This window comes from Taudactylus pleione, unplaced genomic scaffold, assembly GCF_031769625.1.
Source record: "Taudactylus pleione unplaced genomic scaffold, aTauple2 ptg000319l, whole genome shotgun sequence".
Classification (NCBI taxonomy): Eukaryota; Metazoa; Chordata; class Amphibia; order Anura; family Myobatrachidae; genus Taudactylus; species Taudactylus pleione.
The window spans coordinates 3,481,835-3,509,013 of NW_028284720.1; the positions used below are offsets into that span (position 1 = coordinate 3,481,835).

Sequence of the window (27,179 nt, forward strand, 5' to 3'; positions counted from 1 at the left end):
ACAGGTTAGAAGTCACAGATTTCTGCAAGAGTGGGCATTTGTTGCCCATTCTACTATTAGAAGAAGATGTGGCAGAGCATAGAGGGTATGATTATCTAAATACTTATCTATACCAGGACAAAAACTGTAAAAGTGTTTGGTTAACTTTAGTGAATCAGACATGTAATATGACAATATAACATATTCATTTTATACAAGAGCCTGTTTGCACTATAGACCCCAAAGGAAGTACACTATTATACAATATTATATTATATTTTAGATAAAGGACAATTAAAAAAATTAAAAAGAGAAACTTCAGTCAATTCCAGTACAATTGCACAACAGATAATTACTCAATTGTGTATATATTGGCATTACGTACATCTATGAATCAAGCAGCATGTTAAGTCACAATATGAGGTGTGAAATTTACATATAATTTACAAGCATTTATATTGTCTTTTGTAAAACATGTATGTACAATGACACTGTGAACAGTTTAAATATTACAAAACTGTGGATTAAGAGAGATGTTTTTTTTCTTCACAGTGTTCACCTGAGAGAATATCAGCAGCTCCAAGCTTTTATATTGGCCATTGATGAGATTAACAGTAACCCAGATATTCTGCCCAATGTTACTCTAGGATATCACGTGTATGACTCTTGTGGATGTATAACAAAAGTTATAAAGGATGTTCTACAGATAGTGTCTGGGTACTGGAGGACAACTCCTAATTATGCATGCTCGAAGAAGGGTAAGGTGGCTGGTTTTATTGGAGATCTCCATTCTGTCACCACAATTCCTATGGCAAAGTTACTGAATATGTATGGATATACACAGGTAATTGCAAGCTACACTTTTTTACATTTCCTTTTAAACCCTATTCAAGCAAAACAAATATCACTTGATGACATTAACATAGTAATAAAAATATATTTACATATCCTGATGATATATGGCTTCCTCACACTATTCTTTTTATCAGAACCAGTGCCATGTCGTACATAGTTGAGGCCTGAGGACAGCTTGTTGGAATGGGTCCCTTACAAAAATGCAATAAAAACAACAATACATATAAACTTCATTAGGATGACACATAAAACATTTACCTAAAACTTAAATACAAGTCTATGTATAGTTATAACAAGCAAAAACACACAGTAAGGGTAAATTTACTAAGTATCAGATTTGGCTGAGATTGAATTCCTGTGTTAGTTTCCCCTGATTTTGCCACTCTGAGATTTACTAAAGTCAAACATTAGAACAAAAACCTGCTCTAGCACAGAAATAGATGACCAAATATTCAAATAGAAGTCAATAGACCATCAAACCAACCATGAGAGTACTTTCCATAGACAAGAATACAACTCACACATTTACTAAGAATCATGTTTCAAAACATTCTAGAACACATAGCAGAATAGAAGAAATGAAAATACTTCTCTCTGAGCTGCGTGTTCTGGAGAAACCTGCACAGATCAGTGTGATGTGTGCAGGCTTCTATGTGTTACAGTGTAAATAAAATGTTAAACTTTTTGGAAAAAAATCTAAATGGGTCCCCTCCACCCCCTCAAAAGCAAAACAAGCTTTATTGTGTTTTGGCCAAAGCACCATGAAGTGTTTTGGTTGGATTCAGTTTTGGTTTGGTCTTGGACTCCTTAACAATCGATAATAATCGATAAAAGCATCTTAAATTATGTGATTTGGACCTGTTTACATGCAATCCAAAACCCAGGTTAATTTTTTAATTCAAAATTTTGCACTGATATCAGAAGCTAGCTGGGACTTGGTACGACTAGGAACCCCAAAGTGGATGCCAAATGGGACTTGATTCAACTCAGAAACCCTAAGTTTGGGTGTGTTTATATTTCAGGATATCCAAGTCACACATCTCTAGTTTTTACATTAATTTGCATATCTTTGACAACTTCTGATCATCTTATTTGTAGCTGACCTTAGCGATGTTAGCATTGAAACTCAATAAATTCTATTCACTGACCACATATTTTTGTCTAGTCTGCCTCTGTAAGATATAGGTTCTTGGCCCATCATAGATACATTGTTGCCATCATCAGCAGAAAAAGCAGCAGCAACTAACAAACAACACCAGCTCACTTATAGCAAGACTACTTTCTGTATCATTGGCTTCACCAAGAGGCATACCAATCTCAACTTGTTAGAAAAACTATGGGATGTTATAGCAAAATGGCTATCCCTACTAGGACTCTTCTTAAGATTTGTCATTTCTTATAATACAGCAAATATTTTGAGAACATTACAACTAGGTGATTTTGAAAATGTACCATGTTTTGCGCATGCAATCAAATTGATGATATAGAATAAAAATTGGGACTTTTCCTCATTCAGCAGCTGCATATACAAAATTGCTCAAATTTCCACATCACCAGCAGAAGCAAGAGATAATAATTACTTCAAATGTTCCCTTTACATGCTTCAGTGAACAGCAACAAGCCATCCAAACCAACACAACAAGCAATGTCATAGGGAGAAGAGGGGGAATGTACCTTAAGAAAAATTTCCATGTTATTTTAAAGGTGCTGAAACCTTTGAAGTAGTACGTATAAAGTGAGTTCAGACACAACCAAATTGAGTCAGGTAATGCCCTTATTTAGGATACCAGAAAAGCAGCTTGAGAAACTAAAGGAGATTAATTGAAGCAATTCCGCCAAGTATATTGGACTTTTATATTAAGTTCTTTATTTGCTTCACCATGATCAAAAGGTTGTCAACATTTTGAAATTGTATCACAAAATTTTGGGGAACATGCCTGATCTTAAGTTTAAGTCATGTACCAACTGATACAGATCTTGTCTTCTTCAGTTTCTCCTGCAACTGCTGCTGCCAGGAAAAAACTTAATTTTTCCAAGAAACCCACTGGTGATGAGGATGTCAACTTAGTGCATCAGAGTGATACAACATTTTGACATCTAGTCAGGTTTAAAATAATTGTTAAAAATAAGTGAAATTTCTACTGTGTACAAATAATCATGTCAGGTAGTCCATTTGACTTTGTCAAGATTTGCTGTGGTTGTGTCTCCGCCGTCTACCATTCATCACCCTTGCAAATCCAAATGAGATTATAATCACCTATTAGGTCTAATTTGGTGAAGACAGCAGCTCCCTGAACCTTGTCAAACAACTCAATAATAAGTGGTAGAGGATGCCAGTTTTTAATGGTGATGTAATTAAGTCCCATATAATCAATACGGGGATGGAGACCTCCATCCTTATTTTTTTTTACAAAAAAGAAACCAGCTCTGGATGTTGAAGAAAACAGTTGGATGAAGTCCTTCTCAAGGTTCTCCTTGATATAAACTGATACAGCATGAGTCTTAGGGAGGGATACTTATGACCTCTGGATGACACTTTACAGGTATCAGGTCAAAGGAAATATCCCAGTCTCTGTGAGGAGGCAAGGTATCCACTGCCTCTTTACTAAAGACAGCTTTAACGCTCTGATAAACCATGGTAATCTGGCTATTTCAGTCATAGAAGACCAGACAGGAACTGTCATCTGAAGACAGATTTTAAAACAGTAAGGACTCCAGGCCATAATTTTAATGGTGCACCAATCCAGTTGATGACTGTGTTGCTACAACCAGGGCTGACCAAGAACAATAGTAGGAGAGGCTATTGGTATCACCAGGAAGCATATATATTATGAGTGAAGGACACCAACACGAAGAGTGACAGTAGTTGTTCTATGGGTAACAAAGGCATTAGAAATGTTACACCCATCAACATCGGTTAGAGTCAAGGGTTGAAGAAGTATAACCATGAGCAACTGATGTTTGATGACATAATCCAGAGTAATACAATTTTCCACTGCGCCAGAATCAAATAACACTGAGATGAAAATAGGTGCTCCAGGGTGTTCCAAGGTAACAGGAATATTTTCTTCAGACTTCCTGGGAAATACAGGTTTCCCTCCTAATTTGACCTCTCCTGCACAAGTAAGGAGCGGGAGTTTCCCATATGAAGAGTACAGGATTTCAACAAGTGATCCAAAGAACCACAATAAAGAAAGAGATGTTCCTTTTGCCATTTTGGTGCTCTACTCCAGAAAGGGGAGACTGATTGATCTACATCGGTTTATCACCAGAAGAGGTAGGAGATGTTGGTCATGGCATAGGATGTCAACATCAGTTTTTCCCCATTTTGAGGAAGTAGCCTCTTACACTGATTTTTCACAAGGTTTCTAGCTGTGCTAAACACTCTTTCTGAGTATACACTGGTGGGTGGCACCTTATGTACACCAAAGCTAACTTGTACAGTGGGCTAAAAATTGCCTTTTTTTTCCTCCAAGTAATCTAAAGGACTGCATGACATGCTCATTTTTTCATTGTCACTAAAATAAACCTCCACCATTCTACTGAGGCTTAGTGCATGAGATTGAATTATGGTAGAGGTGTCAATAACTATGGGCATTTCTGAGCAGATGTGAAAAAGGTGTTTCGTGCACTGAGATAACTCATTATCCACTCCCCCAGTGGGTCTCTTGGGAAAGGTCAGTTTTTTCCTGGCAGCAGCACCTGTAGAATAAACTTAATCAGGAGATGTAGTTGTATCATCATGTGCTATGTGAGCTGTCAAATTGCTGGTAGGGAGCACTTTGCATTTTTGAAGATCTGTGTAAGTTGTAAATAAAAGTATTACTTAAGATTTCAACCTAGGATCAAGTAGAATTGCCAAAATATACTGGGTCCTGGTGTAGCAAACAAAGAAGTTAATCTAGAAGCCCAACATACTTAGTGAAATCACTTTGTTTTTTTCCTCCTTCAGTTTCTCAAGCTGCTTTTAGACTAAAGCTGGCATCACTTGAACTCATTTCATTAGTTGCTACTTCAAATGGTTTTAGTAACATGCTTAAAACAGAGAGTGTTCTCCATGTTATATCTTCTTATGTATGTTTTGATGACTTGTTGCTGAATCATATAAAGGGTGGTATTCCACCTTGTGACTACCTTTTGCTTCAGTTGGTGGCATGGCAAATTGAACTGTTCCTGCAGCTGCTGAAATCTTCTACATGTTGTTTCTGAATGCTGAAAATGTCCTGACATTTTTGTGACTACAGACAGTATTTCTTACACACCCCTTTCATTTAAAAAAAAAATCTGAACCACTAAGTTTATTGTGTGGGCTAAACAAGGGATATGTACACAGTGTTACATGTGTTGTCATTTATGAAAAATCCTGAGGAGAGTCTTGATGGAGTAAGCCATCTTGCTATGACATCCCTTTGTTTTTCTAAAAGGTTGACACTGGTATGCCTCTTAGTGAAGCCGTGAAGCAGACCTATGAGCTGGTCTTTTGTGTTAGATACTGCTGGTGCTGCTGCGGAAGATGATATACTCACCCAGTGCACTGTCACAGTCATGGAATCTTTCATGTGACCAGTACAGCTTGTGCACATATCATTGGTAAATGGTATTGTGGGTACAATGACATTTTCTAGGCCAAGAACAATTTTTTTAATGTCACAGGGCAGGCAAGGATTTGCTTTTCTTGTAAAGTGGAATCGAGATGGAATTTGGTAACAGGAATAGAGTACTTCAATTTATCGTTAAAAACCAGATGCATTGGTGGCAGATATTAGACACAGATCTGTCACAAGCCATCATTGAGTCTTAATTGACAATAGAGCTCTGGGCAACTCTTGCAGGCCTGTTGCTAGGAGACAAGGATGCCGGCCTGCTTCCTTGTGAGGTTCTCCATCAATTCTGCCCTGCTTGGATTGCATCATTCTCCATTTTCTTCTCTGCTGGTTCTCTGCTTGGATGAAAGTGACAGCGTCTTACACATGTTTCCGGTTCAGTAGTTTTGGAATCTCTCCTTGTGTTGTTCGAGCATCTCCCATCTAATTTATGTTTTTTGTTCCAGGTCACACTGCAGTGACTGACTGGACTTTGTCTAAATACCTAGGCTTTCTCCACTGCACTGCATCTCCATTACCTCAGCTGCCATACTACTTCCCGGCAGTATCAGCTGCACTGCAGCATCTGAGTGTTCTTACCCATAACACCCCGGCTATCTCTGCTGTACTGTGCCTCCAGTCACATCAGCTGCCAAACAACATCCTGGTAATATCAGCTGCTCCACTCTCTCTGAGTGGACTTTCCTAACAACATCCCTGCCAAGCATCTTCAGCCCTTCAAGACTGCAACTTGGCCACTAGGCCATATCCCTACAAAGCTTCTTCAGCCTTCGAGGTTGTAACTTGGCAACAAGGCCACATCCCTGCCAAGCATCATTAGCACTCAAGGCTGCAACTATGTCTGCAGAATACATCCTTACTAAGTATTAACTAACCCTCAAGGCTGCAGCTTGTTCTCCAGAACACATCCCTGCCAAGTGTTTAATAGCTCTCAAGGCTGCAACTTGGTCACAAGGCAACATCATCATCAAGTAATTATCAGCCCCCAAGGCTACAACTCAGTCATTAGATCCTGCTCCACATGGGTCTAATTAGCCTTCTTGGCTGAACTCAGTCATTCTACTCACTTCTCAATTGCAGATCCCAACAGGCCTCCTTGGACCTAGCCTCAGTGAATTAGTAAAGGAGTTCATAAAATTATCTTCGGCAAAATAATAATAATTAAAAAAAATATTCATTAGGTGTACTGAGGTGTCACCTGTCCTTCACCAGGGAGCCTGCTTAAAATCTGGCTCAAGTCCTTACTGTGCAAATTCAGGCCTTAAACCAAAGAGTGCAAGAATTTTCACTCCGAGTGGAGGACATTCATGTTCCATCAGCTCAGGCCACTTTTAGTGAGCCAAATTGAATCTTCCTGATCACTTCTCTGGAAATCATAAATACTTTATTAATTTCTGAGAAAGTTGCAAGTAATATTTCACGTTGTGTCCCCTTTACTCTTGATCTGAAGTCCAACAAGTGGGTATTATTTATTTACTCCATGGTGACCCACAGACTTGGGCTTTTGGACTTCCTTCTACTCAAGCAGCACATTGTTTAGACTCTTTCTTTTCTGCCCCTGGTCTAGACAAGGCAGCCTTGGCTGAAGCAAATTTTCAGTCTTTAGGACAAGGGCAGAAAGCAACTGAAGACTATTGTACAGAGTTTTGCAAATGGAATGATCCAGCAACCCATAGCCAATTTCATCTGGGCCTCTTGGACCAAATAAAAATATATCCTGGTTCAGTACTCTGCTCCTGACAGTTTGGATGGGTTAATGCATCTTGCCATCTGTATTGACCGTCAGCTTCAGGAGCACAAACTGGAGAAAAAGTTGCCAACCGTCACTCCACAATTTCCCATTTGGGTGACACTTCCTGAACAAGATGAGCCCATTAAGTTAGGAGCTTTCTGTTTTACCTCGGAGGAAAAACTCAGGAAAGAGTTGCTAGGATTATTCCTGTACTGTGGCGAAAAGGGACATACTGCCTATGTTTTCCCAGTCAAGTTGGGAAAAGGCAATGGCTAGATGTACAGGAAGAGTTACATCTGGCCCTAGCCTCTGTCTCTCCCCGTAATTCAGTCTTTATCTCCATATTTATCCAGGTTTTATAAAGAACTTTCCATTTCCGCTTTCTTGGACAGCGGTGCAGCAGGTAATTTTATGGATATTGCATTTTTTAATTCTTTAGGTCTAGTTCCTGAGTCCTTACCTCAATCTGCTTCAATTATTGTATTAGATTGCATACTTATTTCTGAAGGTGCAGTCTACTCCCGATCACCTCCCATCCATCTATCTATTAGAGCTTTGCATTCCAAAAAACATTTAGTTTCTTCTATTTTATTGCCCTCTGGTGCCTAGAATTCTGGGAATGCCATGGTTTAGGAACCATAATTATGTTATTAACTGGCATTCTGATGGGATTATTCAGTGGGGATCCTCCTGTTCCTCTAGATGCATGTCCTTCCTGTACGAGCTGCCGTTTCCATCCAAACTGATAAATTGATTCCTCTTCTGTAATCCCTGCTCCCTATCAGGATCCATCCAAAGTCTTCTCTAAGAAGAAAACTGATATTCTTCCGCCACATTGCTCATATGATTGTGCTATTATATTACAGCCTGGGGACAAACTCCCTAAAGGAAGCTTATAAACCTTATCCTTACATAAAAGTAAGTCTATGCAGGAGTACATTCAAAATGCTCCACAAAAGGGCTTCATTCATCCATGTAAATCTCCAGTAGGGGCTTGATTCTTTTTTGTGCAGAAAAAAGAAGGGTCACTACGTCCATGTATTGACTACCAAGGATTAAATAAAATTACCATAAAAAATCCTTATCCATTACCATTAATTTCAGTCCTTTTTTGCTAACTCTGTAAAGCATCCATCTTTTCCAAAATTGACCTGCGCTGGGTTTATAATTTGATCTGGATTAAGAAAGGATATGAATGGAAAACGGTCTTAAATACTCTAATGCATCCGATGTTTTTCAAGATATTATAAACAATGTATTAAGAGAGTTGCTTGAAGTTTTTGCCGATGTTTACCATGACAACATTCTCATCTATTCTAAATTCTTAAATCAACATTGTCAGCATGTGTAACAGGTGTTACGGAAACTTGAAGAGAACCATTTGCATGCAAAGTTAGAGAATAGTGAGTTTGAGGTGAATGAGGTCTCATTCTTGGGATATGTCATCTGCATTGACCCTAACAAAGTTAAATCCATTCTGAATTGGGTCCATCCAACCACACTCAAAGCAATCCCTTCTTTTCTTGGCATTGCAAACTACTATCTTAGGTTTATCAAATATTTTTACTCCCTTGTCACTCCTATCATAGAGCTGACTAAAAAAGGGGCTGATACAATTAACTGGCCTGTCAAGTTAAAATGGGCCTTTAATTCTTTGAAGTCAGCTTTCATCACAGCTCCTGTTCTTCATCATCCCATTCTGGATCTCCCGTTCAAGGATGAGGTGGATGCTTCCGAAGTTGGTGCATGCACTGTTTTGTCCCAAACCCAAATGGACCTTTGGGACAACAAGTTCCATCCTTGCACCTTCTTCTCACAGAAATTTGCAGCTCCTGAAAAAAAGTTATCATATCAGTAATCAGAAATTGTTGTTGGCAATCAAGTGGGCTTTTGAGGACTGGAGGCACTGGATGGAGAGAGCTAAACATCAAATCACAGTCCTAACCGACCATAAAAACTAGTCTTATATTGAGATTGCTAAGAGATTAAATGCTAGACAAACACATTGGGCTCTATTCTTCACCTGTTTTAACTATGTTATTTATTTCTAGCACGGCTCCAGAAACTTCAATGCAGATGCGCTTTCACAAAGCTTCCAACTCATTCAACCTTCTACAGCTTTAGAAGAAACCATAATTTTGGCTTCCCATATTCATTTGGCCTTGACCAGGAATCTAGCTGATGCTCTCCTTGCCTGAGAGTCTAAAGCTCCTTCTGGAAAGTCACCACAATAACTCTTTGTTCCTGAGAAGTTTCACAAGGTAGTTCTGATGGACTTCCATTACTCTAAAGCTATTGGTTACCCAGACATCTCCAAGACTGTTGAATTACCTTCTCACTTGGTATGGTGGCAATTCTTGTTTCAGGATGTACGTGAATTTAGCAATGGCCTGTGATGTCTGTGCCAATAAGAAATCTCCTCCCTCTGCCCCTTCTGAGCTCCTCCTTCCTCTTCCTCTTTCTGCTCCGTCTAAACCATGGACTCATATCGTTATGGATTTTATTGTCTATTTGCCTTCTTCTCATTGCTCAGTCATCTGGACTGTTGACCATTTCAGTAAAATGGCTAATTTCATTTCACTCTTCAAGCTGCCTTCTGCCAAAGAATTATCGGTTTTGTTCAGCATACTTTCCGACTTCATGGTTTACTGGTAGATATTGTTTCAGATAGAGGAACGGAAATTATTGCACATTTTTGAAAAATGTATTGTTCTTCTCTTGGCATCAGTCTCAGCATTTCTTCTGGATATCATCCTCAATCTAATGGACAGACAGAGTGGGTCAATCAGTCCTTGGAGCAATACCTCTGGTGTTTTGTCTCATAATATCAGATTCACTGGGTTTTACCACTTACCATTGGCAGAATTTGCTTTCAATAACTCTTGTCATTCATCTTTTTTCCATTTCTCATTTTTTCTGTAATTCTGTCCTACATCCTAGAGTTAATTTGTTTGAAATACATTCTTTCCTTATGCCAGTCTCCAGGCTCCATTCTATTTGGAAGAAGGCTCGACAGTGTCACCTTAAGATGCCAGTGATAGCATCTTACACATTTTTCCGGTTTAGTCATTTTGGAATCGCTCCTTGTGTTGTTCCAGCATCTCTCATCTAGTTCATGTTTTTGGTCCAGGTTGCACTGCAACATCTGAGTGGACTTTGCCTAAATAGTTGGACTATCTCTGCTGCACTGCATCTCCAGTCACCTCAGCTGCCGTACTACATCCCAACAGTATCAGTTGCACTGCAGCATTTGAGTGCTTAGCCATAACACCCCAGCCTTGATAAAGACAAGGACATTTGTCAAAATGCATTGGCAGCAATGACTGGATTTGGACCATCACATATAAGCATTGGGGCCTGCAACATATATTCACTTGCAAAGCTATTCAGAGTTCCTAGATCTGGATGGTCAAGGACCCCATACTTATACTTATATTTATGGTATGAATCCATCAAATTATATTGTATGAATTTGCAATGACACTTTGTTTATATTATATTTTAGTGACAAAGTATTTTTATTCCATTCATTAAGGGTAATGAAGTACTATTTTATTGAGTGTTTATTTTATTAGTGTTTTATTCTTCATATATTGTATATTGTTGTACCACTCCATAGGGGCTTGTTCATCACTATTAAATGGTTGAAATTATTTATATATTATTGTTTACAATATTTCATTCCATTTATCATTTTCTGGATAAGATATGGGGAAGAACCAGTCAACCACTCACTCAAATTCCTTTCTGAAGTTCATAATTGGTCCTTCAGCTAAAAGGACCGTGGTGGTTTTAGGCTGCTAGATATAGATTTATATATTTTTTACCCCTAGGAGTGCCATATCACAAACCCTCACAAATATTTCCTTATCACACCCTGGCTATCTCCACTGCTCTGCATTTCCAGTCATCTTAGCTGCCGAACAACATCATGAATGTATCGGCCAACCTACTGCATGTGAGTGGACTTATCTTACAACATCCCTGCCAAGCATCTTTAACCAACAAGGCTGCAACTGGCCACTTGGCAATATCCCTGCCAAGCATCTTAAGCTCTTAAGGCTGTATCTTGGCCACAAGGCCACATCCCTGTCAAGCATCATCAGCCCACAGGGCTGCATCAAGGCCACATCCCTGCCAAGCATCATCAGCCCTCACGGCTGCAACTAGGTCTGCAGACCACATCCTTGCTAATGAATAACTAGCCCTCAAGGCTGCAGCTTGGTCTCCAGACCACATCCCTGCCAAGTGTTTACTAGCCCTCAAGGATGCAACTTGGTCACAAGGCCACACCTTCACAAAGTAATTATCAGCCCTTCAAGGATACAACTCAATCATTAGATTGTGCTACACTTGGGTCTTATTAGTCTTCTTGGCTGAACTCAGTTATTCTACTCGCTTCTCAATCACAGTGTCCCACACCCACAGGACTCCTTGAACTTAGCCTCAGTGAATTAGCCAAGGAATTTGTAACAGGATCTAATGCTAGCATAGCTGTAATGACTTTCACTGAGCAACTGAAAGGCTGCTTACCTCCAACAGCAGCACCAGCTTTAGCATACAATGATTCTTTTGGGGAATACTGAAAAGTTGAGGAGTCAGTTAGCTTTAGCAAATTGGCTGCAAGACTAACTCTGATCATTAATGATGAGATTGATGATGAAGGTGTTGGTGGTGGAGATTGCATGTTCTGCTGGGATCTATCATTTCTGCTGTTAGGTGTCGCTGGACTGCACACTGTGAATGATGTAACAGGGAGGACAGTCCTTGATGGTTAAAGTTTCTACCTCTACTTACTTTGGACTGATAAACAGTATATATGGCTTGATAAACAGGATTTGGGTAAACTATTTCCACACATATTGGTAAATGGTGGATTTTTTTGTCTCATTGCCAGACATGACAAAGTCCTTATCATGGTCTATCACTGCTGCCACTATTGGCAGACTTGATTTTACACAAATAACATCCTCCTTTTATCAACATCCTGATCATCAACATCCTCAATAATGTCAGATGCAGAAAATATACCCCTTATCCTATTGCACTTGCACAGTAGCATTCTCAATTTGTAAGTCACCATCTTATTTTTTATACTTTTGCTCATCCCCACATTTGCATACAGTGTGGAAATGGTGGATGGAGGCTTCTCTATGAGTGCAGTGTCAGAAATGTCAGAATCAGAGTCATCATCACACCTAGCAGTTGTGCACACACCTAGACTCTCCTCAGGGATTTGTGAAGTTTATGAATACACAATTTGTTCTTCAGTCTTAGTTTTGTTTTGTGAACTGATTGGCCTTTTTTGAACATTACACATGTAGACTTGTGAAACGGTGTGTTGCATGCTAGGTTTCAGAAGGTGCCTTACTGCATTTGCATCAGGCTTCCACAATAGGCAATCTAGTGCATGAAACATAAGTAGCAGGACCACCACTAGCAAAGGAAGGCCATTGCCTGAGCCTTTACTTGCCACTGTTTGTGGTGTATGGAATGTTGGCAATTTTAAAAATTTTTGGCAGTATTTTATTATTATTATTATTATTATTATTATTATTATTATTATTATTTTTATCACCACAAAAGGTTCCACAATGCCTTACAAGTGAGCAAAATAAGAAAACAGAGATCTATAGTACAAAACAATGCAGATCAAGGACATGATTTATAAACATTGCTGCATCTGTGATCATAACACTCAAATATGCAACAGGACACCAGCAACCAAAGGTTAAGTGCCTTTGCAGGGAGTATAAGATAGTGAGTAAGAGAAAAGAGAAGCACATGAGGACAGAGGGCCCTGCTCATCAAAGTTTACAATCTAAAAGGGAAGGGGCAAACAGAAATGGGTGACATAGATAGGGTAGACAGTGATGAAGGATCAGAAAGCAATGGGTTAAAGATATTGTTAGTAAGTGTTTTTATATTTATTGTTGTAAAATATAATTTAGATTTTAGGTTGCCTTTCTTAAATCTTCTTTTTCCTGGACCACCTTTGTAGATGTTTAATCAGAGTCGATGTACCCCCTTCTTTTCAGGGAAGAATACATTAAAAGTTATATTTTAATTTTACACTATTGACCTTATAAGTGCATTAATATAGTGCCCCATGAAGGAATCATTTGCTGTAAATTATCCTAGGCTAGTTACTATTATTTGAGTACTTGAAATTGAAATATGTCTACTATTCTCAAGTCTTCTAGCAGCAGCCACAGCACTAGTGCTGGTTTTCTGCCCCTGCTCTTCTATCAGTTGATCCAAATCGATTCTCAGCACTCCTGGGGCTAAATTAACTAAGAATCGAGCCTGGGCAAGTTTTCTTTTTCAACTTGATTAGCATCGCCAAAACACAGGTGATTTCAGTCTCCTTAAACTCACAAATTTACAAAGAAGTGAGTTTAGCTAAGACTGAGATGGCTGATGGTGAAGAAGATCGAACTTTCTCCCTTGAGTAGCAAGTTTTGAAGGAGATTACTCACCCAAGATTGTAGAGTTTTCTCTCTGCAATGCTCTCCCAAGCATGCAGCCTGCACATATCAGTGAGATAAAGTATGTGTAAGATGCTTATGTGTTGAACCTGTAAAAAACAGGATAATTGTTAAAAACATTATGTAGGGTCCCTCACCAAAACCATAACCAGCCCTGGACTTGTCAGCCACTCCTGGTTTCTAAAATCATGGGAAACAAAATGTATAGTGTTCCAATGTAATTTAGGATCCAGCACCAAGCTGCTGGGCCAGTCCTGGTTTTAATTATAGGGGTAAAATAATGTGCAGGGGTCCCACTATATTTAAAAACCGGACCAGACACAAACCAACCAGGGTGTAATTTCACAGCCTGGAGACCCTATTACTGGGTATCCAGGGCCAAAGCATTCTCACCGCAAGCTGGGGAGGTCAAGGCGGGGATCTCAGGGGAGATGGGGACTCCCAAAAGGAGGGGTCCCCCCTCTGCCGAGCACTACTGGATTGTTCTAAAGCCCGGGGCTCTTCCCTGCACCCCTGGAGCAGTGAGTCCAGGGGAAATAATATGTTAAACTGTTGTATTTTACAGTGGTACTACAGGTGCCAGCATGCCTGCCCTTTGGCACTTGTGGAACTACAAGTGCCAGCAGGTGGCTGGCACCCATACATCCAGTAAAATAAATGGTTAAATAAAGACTCAAATAACACACCATAGAAAGAATAAATTATTTCCACACATATCTCAATTACACATACTCATCTGCTGCCAGGTGATATGTTCACTTGTCCAAGTAGAAATCCGTGTGCCTGGACCTGCAAAAAAATCCTATACTCACATCCATCCTTACGCTGGTCTCCATAGTATCCAAGGAAGTCACCGCCATCCGATCCATATACTTGCCATTAGTGGTGTATGTGTGTGACCACATACACTTTTTACCAGCTCCCGACTGTTCAGTGAGAACTGTCAGGAGCCAGCAGCCAATCAGCGGCTGCTGTCGAGTGGCTACTGATTGGCTGGTGGCTCCTGACTCACTGACGAGTCCACGTGGGAACTCTAGGGAACCAGAGCCAAACAGCGACAGCTCTACAGTTAGTGGCTGCTGATTGGCTGCCGGCTATTGCCAGTTCTCACTGAACAGTTGGGAGCCAGTTAGCAGTGTATGTGGTCACACACATACACCGCTATAGGTAAGTATATGGATTGGGTGTGACTTCCCTGGATGATACAGAGACCAGCATGAAGATAAAGGTGAGTATAGGATCTTTGTGCAAGGTACATTCCTTATGGATTTCTACTTGAGAAGGGGACTGACTAGCTGGCAGCAGGTAAGTATGTGTGAATGGGAAAATGTGTGTAATAAACTAGTACTTTCTACAGTGTGTGTGTGTTGTGTCTTTATTTAACTATTTATTTTACAGTGGAGGGATGGGTGCTGGCCACCTGCTGGCACTTATAGTTCCACAAGATCCAAAGGGCAGGCATGCTGGCATCTGTAGTTCCACTATAAAATACAATAATTTACTTCAATTTAACACTTTATTACCCCCATATCCACCGCTCCAGGTGTGTGGGGAAGAGCCCCTGGCTTCAGACCAAGCCTGGGGTGCTCTGGAGCAAAAGGACCCCTTCCTGGGGGGTCCCCACCTCCCCTGAGATCCCCAGCTTTGCCTGACTGACTTTGGGTGAGAATGCTTTGGCCCTGTAGACCCGGTAATAGGGTCTCTGGGCTGTGGCATTACACCCTGGTGGTTTGCATCTGGTGCTGGATTTAAATATAGGGGGATCCCTATGCATTTTCCACTGCACACTTAAAACCAGGAGTGGGCCTGTGGCCTGGTGCTGGTTTCTAAATTATGGTGGAACCCTACTCATTTTGTTCTCCATATTTTTGGGTACCAGGATGGCTGACAAGTCCGGGGCTGGTTATGCTTTTGGTGGGGGACCCTAAATTTTTTTTATTTAACCTTTTTTTTCTATTTAGAGGCAGAAACTTATATTTATCACACTGATTTGTGTATGTTTCTGCCAAACTCGCAGATTACAGGCAGGTGAATATATTTCACAAATTTTTACAGGAGTGTTGTCCCATCACATGGGAGTTTATAAACTCTCATCTCAGTAAATTCCTGAATCCTATCTTCACTAGTGAAAAGGTTCTCAAGTTTAGCCGATGGTGAATTGAAGAGATTTTGCTAAATCTCCAGTATTTTCCCGTAGCGAATGAGATCTCTCTCCCGAGTTTTACATTAGTAAATTTGCAAGGGGAAAAATATGCCCAAACTCTCCAGAGACTGCTAACTTGACCAGACTCCATTCTTAGTAAATTTACCCCCTAGTATGAGGTTGGCACCCTAATGTAACAATGAGCCTAATTTAGCAGCGCTTGCAGCCATGTAAATGTACAGTACATAATGAGCGATTATTGGCAAACTGTGCATGCATACCAAAGAACAGACATGACTCCACGGTTGTACAAAGTCTGATTTGCATGAACGCACATAGAGGTCTGTGTACACAACATCACTCACAGCATAAAATAATTGGTGGAGGCATGGCAGTGGGCCAGGTATGCAATTTTGCGATGGCGGGCATGTAAGAGGTGTGAAGCTGGCGTTACCTATGATATACTGTATATGCGAGCCAGATAGTAGGAACTGTGAATGCAGCAACTAGATTTTCTGAGCAGCTGGAGAGTCATGTTGAGGATGCAATAAACAATGGCAGAAGCAGAAGTTCCAATGTCCTAGTGAATAATTGCCAAATCACATGCAGCTGTTGTAGATTAGAGTAGTGTTTGCTAGTTGCAGGTAATACTTTTTGTCTAGTACATACATATTTGCTGTTGAAAGAAGTATTTCACAATTATGTTTAGGTATTTATGTATGTTGATATGCGGGTTTGTGTATGTTAATTTTAAGAGTGATGTGTATTACATGTAATTTGTTCAAAATTTTAAATAATTTAAATTAAAATTGTTTTTATATCTATGTATTGTGCAAAATACATTATTACTGCATGTGTTTCTATAAATACTATAAGAAGCAAACCATCACAGCATTGTGTCTAAGCAAAGCAATAATGTACCTTGGAACCACAGCTTCATTAATGCTGTCAAATCTTACCAATGCACAGATTATTTTTATTAGCAATCAGTATTTAATAAACAAAGCACACCATACATTTTGAATTTAATCTTATTTTGTTTTTCATCCTACAAAAGGTTTAGTAATAAATGGTTTAAGCACAATTTTTTGCTTTTTTTGTTTTGTACAAACTGAATCTACATAAAGAAAATATAAATTAAATCAACATGATTTCTTATAATGTAATAATTATGGAAAAATAAACTCCCACAAAAATAAATTTAAAAAAAGTAATCATTTAAATCAGTAGGAAGGAACTAAACATTTATTATCCCATAGAGAACTGGCACCCAGGAATATGGGGGCAGCCAGAGATTCCTGATGAACTCATACTTTACACCTACTCTTTGTTGCAGGCTGAGGCCAAGATACAAGTGATGCAACCTGCTGGCTGGATCTGTGAGAGACCAGTCCAGACTGGTCATGGTCAGGGCTAGGGGCTGGAATACCTAAGGTGGTGGAACTCAATCCTTGGAACTGAAGAGAGGAGCACTCACACACTATGCTTACTGCGCATAGTTATACAATATCCCTGTCTAAGCCCTAACAGACATAAAACACACCTCATTATTTGACTAACTACTTATCTTCTGGGCATTCCCATGTTTTACCCCCTATCTCTTTTAAACTTGATCTACCTGTTGCTGTTTACAAAGTATTTGTAGCCTTTTAAGCACATTGTCCCTCTTAAGCAGTGGTTCTCAAACTCGGTCCTCAGGACCCCACACAGTTCACGTTTTCCAGGTCACCCAGCAGATGCACAGGTGTATTCATTACTCACTGACATATTTTAAAAGATCCACAGGTGGAGCTAATTATTTCACTTGCGATTCTGTTTGGACACCTGGAAAACATGCACTGTTTGGGGTCCTGAGTACCGAGTTTGAGAACCTGTGCTCTAAAGGGACCGGACTGGCTGGTTATCCTATCTCCTATTATAAGACATTACAACTGTCTCTCATTCTGCACCTCACTGAGACATTTAAATGGGTTTTTAACGGTAATTATTTGCACATGGATACTACTACTGCTAGAGTACAGTCATCCCAAAACCAGGAAAAGATCAGATTTTAGTCTCCAATTATTATCCCATTTTCCTACTAAAAACCAATGTAAAAAAGCCACTTATTATGTAACATAATTAAGTTGCAGAACTTGGTGTGAGCAAAAGCCGCAGCCACAGCATCAGAATCCTTTTTACACAGAGTCAGACTCAGCCGCACACAGAATTGATCAGTGTAAGCTAGCAATGTAGTATTGTCACTCCCAGTTGTTATAGTTATGTGAATAAGATGCACATTTTGAGATAAAATTGCACTTAACATAGCCTGGACCTGGCGGGCTGAGAGGGGCTATTTGGCGTGAGAAGTAAGAATGGACACATCTGTATACTTATTATAAACACCCCCAATTGTGGTTTCAACCCACATCTTTAACCTTCTCCAGTCCTCATACTGCACATTTGTTTGGAATAATAAAAATACCCCAGTATATAAGGAAGTTTTGGCTAAGCAAACATCTAATGAGGGATTGGGACTACCTATGCTTCATCCATACTATAATGTCTCCCACCATAGTCTGGATTCTTGACACACTTTAGATTGGGCAGGTTATGGTTCTGAAGACAGAGCCTGGGTCTATTGCCAGTTTTCTATGAAGCCTCCGGCTAGGGACCATATGTAATAGGGTGAGAGTTTAGAAAATGTGAGAGTTTAGAAGTGACCTTTCATATTGGTTTAGTTGTATCTTCAAAATTGGAAAACATCTGGATGAGAGTTTAAATTGTGAGAGTTGATTACATTGGGTAAGTTTAAAACATGAGAGAAAACTCTCACATTTTCTAAATCCTCACCCTATTACATTTGGCCCTAGGTGTCCTTTATCCACCTTTAAGAAGAGGGATTGTGGGGTCTATTTACTAAGTCATGGCTGGAGATAAAGTGGATGTATATAAAGTACCAGCCGACCAGCTGCTAACTGTCATTTTTCAAACACAGGGCAGAATTCAATTAGCAACAAAAATGGCCGTGTTTTTTGCCATTGGCGAAAATGGCCATTTTTCGCCAAAAAACAGCAATATTTTTGCCAAAAAAACAGGCGAAAATGCAATTGGCAAAAAACAAATGGAGATAAGTTTTCTCCATCCCAAACCAGGCAAAAAAAAAGCAAATTCCCTATTTTTGGCTAAAAATGTGGGGATTTCTTTCAGAACCCTTTGGACACCCCCCCTAAAAATAAATTACCCCCCAAAAATTTGTAAGTTACACACTTTGGTGAAATACTACCGCATACTTTTGGGTAAAAAAAAAAAGTTGAAAATGGTTTTAATGTATTGTGTCTGATTTTTCAAGGGGCAGTATGGATGTGTGAAGTGTTTAAACATCACACATCATCAGAGCAGGCTTTTTTTATGGTTTTTTAAAATGCGTTTCTACTACACAAAAATATACTTGCACCCATATTAATGTACCTCCAATTTACATGTGAAAGTAATTTCCTGGAGAAAAAATTACTTTGTATAATTTTTTACTTTTTTAATTTTTTTTCACCCAAAATTGCACGGTCGTTTTTTGCCAAAGTGCGCAACTTACAAAAACATTGATTATTGGGGGGGTGTCCAAAGGGTTCTGTAAGAAATCCCCACATTTTTAGCCAAAAATACGGATTTTGCTTTTTTTTTCACCTGCTCTGGAATGGAAAAAACTCATCTCCAGTTTTTTTTGCGCCAATTGCGTTTTTGCCTGTTTTTTGGCGAAAATATCATCGTTTTTTGGCGGAAAACTAACGTTTTCGCCAAAGGCAAAAATCACAGCCATTTTAGCCGCTAATTAAATATGGCCCACAGTCTGTAACATGACTGTTAGTAACTGATTGGCTGGTACTTTAACTCAATTCACTTTATCTCCAGCTTAGTAAATAAACCCCACTGTCACATGTCAGACTGCATTTGCCACTTTCCATATGTCAGTCATGTGTGCCACCATCTCCTGCAGGCTGACTTGTTGATGGCTACCCCATAGATTCCCAGAGGCACCATGCTCCTGAGTAGGGAGTGGTATATGTAGACCACCATCTTGACTTTAGATCTAGACAGCCATCAATAAATCCTCTTTTGTAAGTTCTGATACAATTGTGCATATAACACTATTAATTCTGAACCATTCATAACCAATAAAGAAATCAGTAGCGGTTACTCTTAGAAACTTTCACTACTGACATTCCCAGATCAGCTATGGAGCGAGGGACCCGCTGCTGAGTGACCGGATTCTGTATCCAAACTTCTTCCGCACAGTGCAAAACTACCAGATACAACATGTGGCCACAGCAAAGTTATTGAGAAGTTTTGGATGGAACTGGGTTGGAATCATCACATCAGACGATGATACTGGAAATCAGGAGCTAGAGAATCTGAACAAGGAATTTAATAATTATGGAATTTGTATTGAATTCAAACTAAGAGTTTTTCAAACTGAATTAAGGTTGTCCAACATTCTTCCTGCGTTGATAAATTCATCTACTGACATTATTGTTGTTTGTGGAACAATTAATTCAATGTTCATTACATGCTTGGAAAGATTAACATACATTCTCCTTAACAAGACTCTTATCCTTCCAGCGTCATGGTCAGTTGCAAAAGAACTTTTGATAATTGATACAAGAAAAGCTTTTGAGAACAGTTTGGTGTTTTCCCCTCCATCACATCATATTCCTGCATTACAGAAACGTTTTCACAGTTTTCACCCATCCAGTCATCCAAGTGATGTATTGCTGGAAGATATTTGGCTGCTGTACTTTGGGTGCCTGTCAGAAAATTCTGAGAAGAATGCTCTCTTTTCAGATTATGTTCAAATGAGTATTAAGAACTGCAGCGGGAGGGAGAGTTTTAGGCGCCTTTATAATTATTCTGGAGATTCGTCCACCTACCAGGTGTATATTGCAGTCCTCAGCATGGCACAAGCTTTACATGACATGCATATAGCTTTAAGTATGTACAGAGAGAAGCGTGGTTTAAAGACAGTTTTATTTGAGCACAAGGTGAGTGAAAACATGTAAACTATGAGGATTAAAGTAATATTGTTGCATATTTTTCACAACATAGAATAATGTTGCAGATCTCATGGGATTCAGTTTACCTTTAAGGGCCTGATCCTGAGTAGGTACATCCCCGGCCTCTTTTCCTTATTGATGTGACAGTCTGCTTACTTGTTTATGTGACATGAGAATTTGCATTTATATACTAAAAACCTGTGTGACTGCCTGTGTAAGACTATCTACTCCACTGTTCTTACATACACTGACATCATCATTACTATTTATTAAAGGGGCAAGCGCTCTCTAGATTGTGGTTTCGTTAACCCAGCTGCTGGATCTATATAGGGTACCCTGTCCCTATTTTTTGGAGATTGAAAAAGAGGTTAGAAGATCCGCGCTAGTTGTATGTACAGTGTGTGTATTGATTATGATGTGGATATAAATGTACACCCCACAAAGTGTTAATTTAGTTTTATTAAACTGATAGGACGGATGGTGTTAATTTTTGGAGTCACAGTGCTCCTTATACAGTTAATTGCACTTTAATGGATTACTAGATTATTGTTCTTGGATTGCTCCAAGGATGAATAATACCCTAACCGGGATTTTGTCTTTAAATCAGACGTACCCTAACCGGGTGAATTAATAAGGTTTATGGATTCCCTGACTGGGTAAAAGTATATACGGGTCAGCTATTGTTCAGCTAACTACTGTTACTGCTTAAAATTAGATATAGGATGAAGAAAAAATATTCAAAATAGGAAGTGTGGGGATATGGTGTTGCTGGGGGCTGTGTCTGGTGGAGCGGCGTCCCGTGTCCTGCCAGGTGCACAACTTACCCAGTGTAGCGCTCACCTCCTACTAAGTGAAAGGATGGTCTTCTGTCCTCGGCATCCTCGCCAGCGTCCCTCTGTCTGCTATGCTCTGGATGGTTATACTCACTGGACCGTCGCGTTCCTCCAAAGTCCCGCGCTCTCGCTAGATTGCACGGTCCTTCATCCTCACGCTTCGGGATCCAGTCGCTCCACTCGCTGGAGCGATGAGACTAGATGGAATACTACTCACCGTACCATCGCATTACTTACGAGGTGCCGCGCTCTCGCAAGATTACGCGGACCTTGGTTTTCACGCTCCTGGAGCCGGTCGCTCGACTCGCTGGGGCAAGGAGACTTGCGAGGGTGATAGGGGTTTCCTGGTTATGTGGTGCATGGGCTCCGACGCGTATCGGCCGCTTTCCCTTCCTCAGGGAGTTGAATAAACTTCTTCTTGTTAGTGGTGTCTATTTATAGGGATTGAATGTCCTGGCGCTATCTTTGTTGTGGTATTGTACCATAGTTTTCACATGCGGAATCCCTGACTGTGTTACAATGGTGGCCATGTTGGTTGAGGGAAAAAGACTCTACTTTGCCAGTCTCTTATTTCCTGTGATCTGATCAGTAGTCTTTTTAATAAAGCCATATTGGTTAAGGGAAAAAAAGACTCTGTTTTGCCAGTCTCTTAATTTCTGTGATCTGATCAGTGGTCTGTTTAATAAGGCAATATTCTTAGTGTTTAACCCATTTTGGATTTAACTACCCTTAACTTGTATATGGTGAAAAAGACTATTTATTTGTTATTTTATTCAAATTATATATTTTTATTTCTATTTACATTTTTATTTTCTGGGTCATAGTCTGTGGTAATTGGTATTTGTTGTATATTCTGCAGGCTTGTATTTGCGTAGTCGCTGTTCATTCATTCAAAATTACAGCTTTTATTTCATTATCTATGTTCAGACCTCGGGTTTGAATGTCTTTAGGGTGAAAATCCATTTGAGTTCATTGCGATTAAGTGTCTTCTCAAAGTCTCCTCCCCTCCAGTTCCTTTCAATCAAGTCGATCCCTATGAATTTCGGACCCTGTGGGTTCTGGTTATGTTTCTCCTTAAAGTGAAATGAGAGGTTTGTGTATGTGTTCTGATATTCTCACTTTAAGTGTATGGATAGTTCAGCCTACATATTGCAGACCACATGGGCATTGGATAAGATATATTACCCCTGTATTATTACAACTTATGTGGTGTTTAATCTTATATGTTATAGACTGGTGGATGCGGATTGAAATTGCTCTACCTTCTTGGTGGTAACTGCACTGCTCTTGCAATTCAAGCAGGTGCCACAGTAATATAATCCTTCCTTATGGGTGCTTTGGTGTAATGTAGTCTGGATGGATCTGTTTCCTGTTCGTGTGTGGTTTTTTACTAGTTTTTGTTTAAGGTCTTGAGCTTTTCTTTATATCATTCTAGGGTGATCTGGTAGGATATCTGCTAGGGTTTCATCCTCCATTAATACGTGCCAATGTTTGTTCAGTATCTTCCTTAGTTTATTTGTGTCTTTATTGTACTTGGTGATGAAAGCTGTTTTAAACTGCGTATTGTCTCCTTTGTCTCTCTCCTTGTATTGGAGTAGTTGGCTTCTATCCTTTTCCTTCACTGTCTGGCATGCTTCATCCACCAGTTTACTGTCATACTGTTTGTCTAAGAATTCCTCTCTCATCCTCTGACTTTGGGTATCATAATTCTCTAATGTGGTGCAATTCCTTCTCAACCTAGTGAATTGGCCCATGGGTATGCTTTGGAGCCAGTTCGGGTGGTGCCCACTGCTAAAAAGGATGTAGCTGTTTACATCTATATGTTTGAGATAGGTTTTGGTGTATATCTGTTTTTTTTCGATGTATATGGAGATGTCCAAGAAATTGACCTGTACCTTACTGTAGTTTGTTGTGAATTTAAGATTGAAATTGTTATTATTGATGTGCTCTAGAAACTTTTTTAAGTCCTGTTCTTCACCATTCCATATGAAAATGACGTCATCAATGAACCTCCTCCAGAGGACTAGGTTTGAGCCAAAATCATGCCCAGACCAGATGTTGCGGTCCTCCCATTGGCTCATAAATAGATTGGCATAGCTTGGCGCAAACCTAGTCCCCATTGCAGTATCTGTCACTTAGCGGAAGGATTCTCCTCCAAACCAAAAATAGTTGTATTTCAGTATGAATCTTATGGATTGTATGATAAATTGGGCTTGTTGTTGTTCCATTGTGTCATCTTGCACCAAATAGTTATGTATTGCTTCCATACCTTGTTCATGGTCTATGACTGTGTACAAGGATGTCACGTCACTAGTATACAGCTATAGATCATTCTCCCACTGTACCTGTTCAAGTGTTCTTAATATGTCAGTGGTGTCCCTTATATATGATTTATGTTTCTTCACGTGAGGTTGCAAGAAGGTGTCTACATATCTTGACAAATTGAAGGTTATTGAGTCTATCCCCGAAATTATGGGGCAACCTGGAGGGTGTGTAGTGTCTTTGTGCACTTTTGGCAAGTAATAGAACACCGGTATCACCGGGTGTTGAATATCTAGATACTTGTGTTCTTTTTTATTTAGGATCCCTTAAGTCAGAATAAGAATATCATAATTAAGCCAGCAGACAAAGGGGGGAACATAGTCATACTAAATACCACAGACTATAATGCAGAATCCAACAGAATGTTAGGGGACAACACTACATATGAAATGTTGCCAAAAGACCCCACAGCAACATACCAAAAAACCCTAAGACGTTTATTAGAAGAAGGCTTACAACAAGGGATCCTAAATAAAAAAGAACACGAGTATCTAGATATTCAACACCCGGTGATACCGGTGTTCTATTACTTGCCAAAAGTGCACAAAGATGCTACACACCCTCCAGGTTGCCCCATAATTTCGGGGATAGACTCAATAATCTCCAATTTGTCAAGATATGTAGACACCTTCTTGCAACCTCACGTGAAGAAACATAAATCATATATAAGGGACACCACTGACATATTAAGAACACTTGAACAGGTACAGTGGGAGAATGATCTATGGCTGTGTACTAGTGACATTACATCCTTGTACACAGTCATAGACCATGAACAAGGTATGGAAGCAATACATAACTATTTGGTGCAAGATGACACAATGCAACAACAACAAGCCCAATTTATCATACAATCCATAAGATTCATATTGAAACACAACTATTTTTGGTTTGGAGGAGAATACTTCTGCCAAGTGACAGATACTGCAACGGGGACTAGGTTTGCGCCAAGCTATGCCAATCTATTTATGAGCCAATGGGAGGACCGCAACATCTGGTCTGGGCATGATTTTGGCGCAAACCTAGTACTCTGGAGGAGGTTCATTGATGACATCATTTTCATAAGGAAAGGGGAAGAACAGGACTTAAAAAAGTTTCTAGAGCTCATCAATAATAACAATTTCAATCTTAAATTCACAACAAACTACAGTAAGGTACAGGTCAATTTCTTGGACATCTCCATATACATCGAAAACAACCAGTTATACACCAAAACCTATCTCAAACCTATAGATGTAAACAGCTACATCCTTTCTAGCAGTGGGCACCACCCGGACTGGCTCCAAAGCATACCCATGGGCCAAATCACTAGGTTGAGAAGGAATTGCACCACATTAGAGAATTATGATACCCAAAGTCAGAGGATGAGAGAGGACTTCTTAGACATACAGTATGACAGTAAACTGGTGGATGAAGCATGCCAGACAGAGAGGGAAAAGGATAGAAGCCAACTACTCCAATACAAGGAGAGAGACAAAGGAGACAATACGCAGTTTAAAACAGCTTTCATCACCAAGTACAATAAAGACACAAATAAACTAAGGAAGATACTGAACAAACATTGGCACGTATTAATGGAGGATGAAACCCTAGCAGATATCCTACCAGATTACCCTAGAATGATATATAGAAAAGCTCAAGACCTTAAACAAAAACTAGTAAAAAACCACACACGAACAGGAAACAGATCCATCCAGACTACATTACACCAAAGCACCCTGAAGGAAGGATTCTATTACTGTGGCACCTGCTAGAATTGCAAGAGCAGTGCAGTTACCACCAAGAAGGTAGAGCAATTTCAATCCGCATCCACCAGTCTAACGTATAAAATTAAACACCACATAAGTTGTAATAATACAGGGGTAATATATCTTATCCAATGCCCATGTGGTCTGCAATATGTAGGCCGAACTATCCGTACACTTAAAGTGAGAATATCAGAACACAAACGCAACATTAGAAAAGGGCTAGACACACAACCTCTCATTTCACTTTAAGGAGAAACATAACCAGAACCCACAGGGTACGAAATTCATAGGGATCGACTTGATTGAAAGGAACTGGATGGGAGGAGACTTTGAGAAGACACTTAATCGCAATGAACTCAAATGGATTTTCACCCTAAAGACATTCAAACCCCGAGGTCTGAACGTAGATAACGAAATCAAAGCTGTAATTTTGAATGAATGAACAGCGACTACGTAAATACAAGCCAGCAGAATATGCAACTAACACCAATTACCACAGACTATGACCCAGAAAATAAAAATCTAAATAGAAAATAAAAATATATAATTTGAATAAAATAACAAATAGTCTTTTTCACCATATACAAGTTAAGGGTAGTTAAATCCAAAATGGGATAAACACTAAGAAGATTGTCTTATTAAACAGACCACTGATCAGATCACAGAAATTAAGAGACTGGCAAAACAGAGTCTTTTTTTCCCTTAACCAATATGGCTTTATTAAACAGACTACTGATCAGATCACAGGAAATAAGAGACTGGCAAAGTAGAGTCTTTTTCCCTCAACCAACATGGCCACCATTGTAACACAGTCAGGGATTCCAGATGTGAAAACTATGGTACAATACCACAACAAAGATGGCGCCAGGACATTCAATCCCTATAAATAGACACCACTAAAAAGAAGAAGTTTATTCAACTCCCTGAGGAAGGGCAAGCGGCCGATACGCGTCGGAGCCCATACACCACATAACCAGGAAACCCCTATCACCCTCGCAAGTCTTATCGCCCCAGCAAGTCGAGCGACTGGTTCCAGGAGCGTGAAAACCAAGGTCCGCGCAATCTCGCGAGAGCGCGGCACCTCGGAAGTAACGTAACGGACCGGTGAGTAGGATAACATCCAGCCTCCTCACTCTGGTGAGTGGAGCGACCGGATCCCGAAGCTTGAGGATGAAGGACCGTGCAATCTAGCGAGAGTGCGGGACTTTGGAGGAATGCGACGAACCAGTGAGTATAACCATCCAGAGCATAGCAGACAGAGGGATGCCGGCGAGGACGCCAAGGACAGAAGACCATCCTTTCGCTTACCAGGAGGTGAGAGCTACACTGGGTAAGTTGTGCACCTGGCAGGACACGGGACGCCGCTCCACCAGACACAGCCCCCAGCAACACCATATCCCCACACTTCCTATTAGGAATATTTTTTCTTCATCCTATATCTAATTTTA

At 39.9% G+C, this 27,179-nt stretch overlaps 1 protein-coding gene across 1 annotated transcript in view; it reads left to right on the forward strand.

Annotated features, from left to right (window-relative positions):
- Positions 1–538: 538 nt before the first annotated feature.
- The window catches only part of LOC148509568 (vomeronasal type-2 receptor 26-like), a 122,497-nt gene continuing 95,856 nt past the window's right edge, over positions 539–27,179 (forward strand). The window contains exon 1 of the mRNA XM_088442970.1: positions 539–823. Within this exon, the coding sequence (XP_088299096.1) occupies positions 788–823 (36 nt within the window). The 5' untranslated portion in view covers positions 539–787. The remainder of the gene's footprint in view (positions 824–27,179) is intronic.